This window comes from Octopus bimaculoides, chromosome 20 (assembly GCF_046866305.1).
Source record: "Octopus bimaculoides isolate indiv1 chromosome 20, ASM4686630v1, whole genome shotgun sequence".
Taxonomy (NCBI): Eukaryota; Metazoa; Mollusca; class Cephalopoda; order Octopoda; family Octopodidae; genus Octopus; species Octopus bimaculoides.
In genome coordinates this window covers 29,982,267-29,989,565 of record NC_142947.1, presented here as the reverse complement: position 1 = coordinate 29,989,565, position 7,299 = coordinate 29,982,267, and the positions used below count along the sequence as shown (strand labels likewise).

General features: G+C 35.5%; 1 protein-coding gene across 2 annotated transcripts; it reads left to right on the top strand.

Moving 5' to 3' along the window:
* Positions 1–220: 220 nt before the first annotated feature.
* On the top strand, positions 221–5,029 carry LOC106878427 (uncharacterized). Of its 2 annotated transcripts, none has more exons than XM_014927636.3 (2): positions 221–298; positions 3,424–5,029. In XM_014927636.3, the coding sequence occupies exon 2, from the start codon at positions 4,569–4,571 to the stop codon at positions 4,986–4,988; it is 420 nt and encodes a 139-aa protein (XP_014783122.1). In that variant the 5' UTR covers positions 221–298; positions 3,424–4,568; the 3' UTR covers positions 4,989–5,029. The 2 variants fall into 2 exon arrangements, with proteins under 2 accessions (XP_014783122.1, XP_014783121.1); XM_014927635.3 differs by lacking the exon at positions 221–298 and adding an exon at positions 1,350–1,462.
* The last annotated feature ends 2,270 nt before the right edge of the window (positions 5,030–7,299 follow it).

Genomic DNA, 7,299 nt, shown 5'->3' with positions numbered 1-7,299 from the left:
TACACCTTATGGAGTTTTTACCTATGCCTTTTCAACATATCAAGTAGGGTAATCTACCAGAAGAGATTTATGATTTGTCAGCTTTCCTACTAAGACTTTGGATTTTGATTCCAAGCCTTGCTTCCACTCCTGAAATTTTTTCTCTATCAATAAAATATTAAAAGCAGCTGACCAGCCTTATTACATACAGACAAACAATAGAATTGAGCTTATTCGGAGAGTAAGTAGGAGAAAAAAAAAGAAATTGACATGATACAAAACTGACTAGTTTTGAAAACTGTTCCCATGTAGTGAAAAGGTAAATATGTCTACTCTAACTCTCTAAAAGTTCAGAATCTTTTTTAGGAAACGAAAGGATGCACATTGTACATAAAAATGGATTAGGTTATAAGAGTTTTTCACATCAACACCTATACCTATAATGGCAAACATTTAGTTGAAAGTTGTCCCAGTTTAATACTTATAATTTGTAATTCCTAATTTGAGCCTAAAGAATTATGGCGAATCTGTGTGTGGACATCGCTCGATATTTGTAAACTTGTGTCATCGTCATACAATAGGTGTAAACATGTGAGGGAAAGGCCACGGAAAATCCGCATCAAAGAATTTCGTCTGACACATGCAAGCATGGAAAGTGAACTTTAAAGTAAAGCTGAAGATAACACACACACACAAATATATCATTATCATCATCATCATCACGCAAACACATATGTATGTATGTATGCATGCATGTATGTATGTCTGTCTGTCTGTATGTATGTCTGTATGTATGTATGTATGCATGCATGCATGTACATACATGGTTATCCAAAGGCAGAAATTAAGAGCACACTCAATATAATAGAGTGGGTATAATTTAAATACAAAATTATGAATTAATTTCGAATTTCGTATTCAAATTATATGTATGTATAAATACACGCATGCATATTTTTTTTTCGCATGCATACGCACAAACATACATGATACTTCAACCAAACAATCTATTTTTCATTCTCCTCTGCCGCCACTCATTCTTCGTCATATAATATATAATAGAAAATAATAATAAAACAATACAAATACAAGGTAATCGATAAATTAGAAGATAAATAATTATTTTATTCAAAATATTTTAATAATAAAAATAATAACCTTTAAAACACTACTCTACATTTCGACAACATCAAAGACAATGGACATTCAGGGGAAAAGATTTGTGCGCGTTGTAAGAGGCCTCAGCATATCTCTGTACGTGAGATGCGTGAGTGTGTATGTGTGTGTGTATTTGTGTGTGTATGTGTGTGATGTGCATGTGTATATATGTACATACATAAACAAGTGTGCTTACGAATGTGTAAGTGGTCGAGTAGTGTAGAGTAGAAGTAGAGATTGCAAAACAACAACGTCACTCTACACGTGTTATTGATTTAAATATATTTATGTAGAACTCTCACTTGAGAAATTATCACACCAAATGGTAAGATACTTTACAACTTTCACAATAATTATGTATTCAACATCAACAATACACTTGTACCTTTTATTTCTCTTGTTTTCACACAACCCTTACAACTTCCTCCTCTCTTTCTCCTACACCGATTATATTATTTCACTCTTGTTTTTTTTAATTGTTTATAATGGTGTTAGGGTGTTTCTAGTGGCATTGGAGTATATATAGTGTCTTCGAGTGCTTAAACTGATATTAGATCATTGAAAGTGGTAGTGTTGTTTAGTTCCAAGTCAGTCGTGATCAAACTGACCTATAATTAATAGTTTTCCAGCCATGACCATCACATCTTCTTTTAGTGTCCCCGAGCCACATTATCCAAAGTGTCTTATTTTTTAAGAGAGAAGAGTGTTGTTAGCGACTGATTTTACTGATGTTTCTAGCAGGTCGAGCGATCACATACGGGCTCTGTTACTAGCTTTCTTCAGCTGCTTTTTATGTTGTTTATCCTTGTTTCTTGTTTTGGACTGGATGAAGGGGCTATTCCTATAGCCATCGAACGATCAATGGGTTAATAATCCTTTTCCCAGTATTTATAGTGATACTGACATGTTTCTGGTACTGTTTGAGTGATGGTGTTAGTATTAAAGTGTTTATTGCGACATTGGAGGTTTCTAATGATGTTGGAGTGTCTCTAGTGATGATGGAGTGTTTCTAGTCATGTTTTGAGTGTTTCTGGCGATGTTTGAGTGTCTCTGGTGATGTTGGAATGTTTCTTGTGAGGTTGCAGTGTCTCTAGTGATGATGGACTGTTTCTGGTTATCTTGGGGTGCTTTGAAGTGTTTCTGGTGATGTTAGAGTGTCTCAGGTGAGATTGGAGTGTTTCTGGTGATGTTGGTGTGTCTCTGGTAAAGTTGGAGTGTTTCTGGTGATAATGGAGTATTTCTGGTAAGGTTGGAGTGTCTTTGGTGAAGTTGCAGTGGTTTTGTGATAATGGAGTGTTTCTGGTGAGGTTGGATTGTCCCTGGGGATATTGGAGTGTCTCTGGTGATGTTGGAGTGTTTCTAGTGATAATGAAATGTTTCTGATGGTAATTGAGTGTTTCTGGTGATAAGGGAGTGTTTCTGATGATAATTGAGTGTCTCTGGTGAGGTTGGGGTGTTTCTGGTGATAATCTGGTGATGCTGGAATGTTTCTAGAGGGGTTTGAGTATCTCTTGTGAAGCTGGAGTTTTTATGCTGAGGTTGGAATGTCTCTGGTGAGGATGGACTGTCTCTGGAGATGATGAAATGTTTTCAGTGAGGTCGGAGTGTTTCTGGTGATGTTGGAGTGCTTCTGGTAACATTGAACTGTTTTAAATTTGGTGGTGATAAGATGTTTGTAGTGTTGTTGGTAATAATATATCAGTTTAGTGGAGGTTGTTGTAGTAGGTGGAGTACTAGTTATAGTGCAGTAGTAATATAGGTAGAAGATATGGTAGAAGTTGCATTTCATTAATGAGTCTAACTAGAATAGTGGCAAAAGTATGGTGGTAATATTTTGGTGTAGTGTTTGTCACAGCGATGATAATAGTTGAAAGATGATAAGATTTTATGTGGATTCATTATGTCTATAAATTCAGGTGAGGTACAGGCCAAGCAACAACTATATCTTTCCTATGAGCACAGCATTGGATATAGTGGAATTTGAATCTAAGAGAGGAGAAAGTCTGCAAAGATGGTAAAGTTTTTTCACATAAGCACAAAGCCTCAGGTTTCTCTAATTGAGTGAGGGATGAGAGATTATGGTGTACATTCTGTGCTAAATGTGTCTGAGGAAATAGAACTAGTGAGGTAATGAGACAGTAAAAGCCAGACAAGGAGGGTAAAAGGTAGAAATGAATTGTTTGAGAGAGAGAGAGATGGTGGGAGAGATGTTATATATTGCTGGTGTTGACTTTATTGTTTACTAACTACAGTGTTTCCTTTTTTTCCCTAATATTTCAACTATAGGCCCATGATGTGACAACAACAGACACAACGATCATTGCTTCTCTTCCATTTCTGAAAAAGAAGAACTGGCGGAAGAAAGATGTTTTTTTAACTCACTGCAACTAATATCATTACCACGGTTGATTTTAAAGAATCTTATCTCAACCCGCCCATCCCATGATTCCATACTATACTGTATTATTTAAACTTTCCAGAAACATCTTTCAAACCAATTGCCAATGTTTAGCGTCTTCCACTGTAAGACAATTGCTTTTGTTGTTATTACTGTGAGACATCCAAAAAAACTATCAATGCATAACCAACAAGTTCTGCGTTTTTGTCCCTTAAACATATTCACCACAACTCCAATATGAAATGACTAGAAACAATGACAGATCAGCAGTTTTGTTTTGTGTATCCCATTCATGTTTCATTTGATTTCTTTCTACATCGAAGACTTTTCTTTTTGATAAAGAAAACAAAATTCTTTTAATTTTAACCTGCCTGAGAATCTGATGAAGTTAATCCATCAATAAGAAGAAACGAACAAAATAGCATAACCATTTCATCCAAACCATTGAAAACTGAAACCTATACTTTTAAACGAGACTGATATCATTTCAAGAAGTCTTAAGACATTTGTCTTTAAAGATTGAATTTTGTAGATCTGCTAGAATCAAATATATCAGAAATATAATCAAACATGTTTGCTAAGAAAACTATCTCAGTCACTATGCAGTCTGATATTTTATAAACTTTACAAATATAATATATTTTTATCATCTGAAAACTTCACAAATTTCATAAAACTCTCAAAAAAATTTGTATAGAATGAATTTTTAAATATTTCTTCATCATCAATATTGACATTGTACTTAAAATCCTGAGTGATTTATGTTCTACAACAGTATCTCAGATCCTCAGCCATTCTGACATTCTTCAATACTTCAAATTTTCACCCAAAATATGATATTTTTTATCATTTCAGCAGTATCTCTGTACTGCTAATATTTTACCATATTACTAACTACCTCAACATTTGAAATTTCAAGCCACTTCATCTGTCACTACCTCAGTATCTTAATCTCTATTTCATTAGATTTACTGTCATTTGGTACAGAGATTCTCAACCATTTCACTAGATATAGTCTAAATCCTCAAGCGTTATGCCTGACTATAAAGATCAAGATATGAGCAAGTCTCTTAATGGCAAAGATGATTTGTTTCCACCAAGTCGATTCGATGAATTGATGGTGGCATTTACAGAACTTGATGATGAACAAAGTGGATACTGTGATATGGACACAATGATGTACATTTTAAGGAATTTCAGAAGTGGTCTGAAAGAGTGGGAACTTCCTGTTGTCCGTTCTCTCCTCAAGGCTTATGTTGATGATCAGGATAGAGTTGTATATCTGGATATATGTCCATTGCTTACACAACTCTTGAACAAAAGACTTTGGGAAGGGGGCAGTTATCTTGCCACTCCTGAACGTAATAAGAAACCTGAGAATGAGAAAAAAGATGCAAAGGAATCATCACAAACTAAAGAGACAGTTCCATCGAAGAAAAATGCTATTTTGTAAAATGTAATTTTAAATAAATTCACTAACTTACTACTAATGTATATCATTTGTTGCTCTTGCTCTTGTATATATGGTACTAATTAGCAGTGATATAATACCTTAACTGGGTACTGTGGCACCAGTATTGCATTTACTGTATTTGTATTTTAGCTACAGGGGTTGGACAAAATAATGGAAACATCTTAAAATTTCAAACAAATTAATTTTAATATGGGGTAGGACTGCCTTTGACAGTAATTACAGCTTGAATACTTCGAGGTATGGACTTGTACAAAGTTTGAATTGTTTCCAAAGGAATTTTTGTCCATTCTTCAGTTAAAACAGTCTCCATTTCTTGTAGTGATGATGTTTTTCTAAAAAGCACCATAAATGTTCAATAATATTGAGATCTGGGGACTGTGGTGGCCAGATAAGATGTTCAACTTCACTAGAATGTTCCTTGTGCCATTCAGTAACAACTTTAGCTGGTGCATTATCATCCTGAAAGATTGCATTTCCCTCCGGAAACAGTTCCGCAACCATAGGATGAATTTGATCAGATAAAATGTTTAAATAGTCTTGACTATTAATTCTGCCATGAAGGAAAAGCATTGGGCTGGTGGATTTCCAAGATAGAGCCCCCCCCCCCAGATCATCACAGATCCTCCTCCATATTTAACAGTTGGAAAAAGGCAGTCTGGGTCAAATACTTCTTTTGGCTGTCTCCACACATATACTCAGCTGGTGGTCAGAAATAAAGTAAAGGATGACTTGTCCGAGAAAATAACATTCTTCCACTGCTCTAGGGACCAATACTGTAGGTTTTAACTCCACTCTAAATGCATTGCAACATTTGTTTTTGAAAGTAATGGTTTTCTGATTGCAGCCCTCCTGTGAAATCCGGCTTTGTGCAGCTCCCGGCAAACAGTTTTTGTGGAAACTGGGTTATCCAGGTGGTCGTTAAGCTCTGCAGTAATTCTGGGAGCTGTACTTTGGTGATCCTTTCTAACAATTTGTGTAAGAGTCCGATGGTTCCTATCTGAAAGTTTTGGTTTTCTTCCAGAGTTTTGTTTCAATGAGGAGGTTTTTCCCTCTTTCTCAAAGGCTGTCATTTCTTTTCAAAACAGTACTTCTTGATACACCAAACATTTCAGCTGTTTTCGTTACGCTAGCACCTGCCATGCAAGCACCAACAATTTGAGCTCTTTGAAAGTCCAATAGATCTATCATTTTAACGAATTTTAGTTACCTTTTTCTGATGATATCTGAAAAGAAACAGCAATTTTAGCAAAACATATTAAGCAACACTAATAATAAATCAAAAAAACATAAAAATAACCAAGCTTTTTGTGGTTTTATAGACATTTCAAAATTATGGTGCTAGGTGTTTCCATTATTTTGTCCAACCCCTGTATATACTCTGGAGTGTAGTACAAGAAGAACATGTTTTAAAACAATTTTCCCTGCAGAAGCAGGTATTGGCTTTGCAGGTCTCATTGACTGTCCTCCATTTAGCTCTGTATTCTACATCCACCTCATGAATCTCCTTACTTTCATTTCCTCCTTCATCATCATCATCATTAATCATGTCTTTTTCAGTCTTCCCCACTTCCTCTACTTCCTTTCACGTTCATTTTCATCACTTCTCCCATTCAGTTGCTTTCATCCTCTCTCAGTTTATAATCCAACCATTCATCCCATTTTTTTTACACATCCATCACTGGCTTTTATCTCATAATCTTGTGCAATTTATTGTTTGTCCTCTCTCTCTCTCTCATACTTTATTCATTCACTGAACCTTTCTAATTTAACATCTTTCCAGCTTTCTGCGTTACTCTACATTCATTACCTATGTCTCACTCATAAATCCTAGCACTTTTCATATCCTCACACATGCAACATAAACCTTTCCCTTTACTTTCAGTGCACATCTCTCCTCATTGCTAATATCACTCAGAACTTCTTTCATGCACATCTCACTTCACACTTAGCAACTGCTGCTAAGTCTGAAGTGTCTTCTCCATTCAACATATCTCCTAGGTAGTAATGTTTTCACACATTACTTTTTTATACCATTTCCAAGATTCAGCTCAATATTCCTTCCCTTTTATAGATCCCTTTCTACATACCTTACACACTTAAATGTAGCTGTTACATTATTCTTTTATTCTTTTACTTGTTTCAATCATTTGACTTTGGTCATACTGGTGTACCGCCTTTAGGTGAGCAAATCGACCCCAGGACTTATTCTTTGTAAGCCTAGTACTTATTCTATCGGCCTCTTTTGCCGAATCACTAATGTTACGGGGATGTAAACACACCAGCATCAGTT

Coding starts and splice junctions, on each gene's coding strand:
- LOC106878427 (XM_014927636.3), top strand. CDS start 4,569: ATGCCTGACTATAAAGATCAAGATATGAGCAAGTCTCTTAATGGCAAA.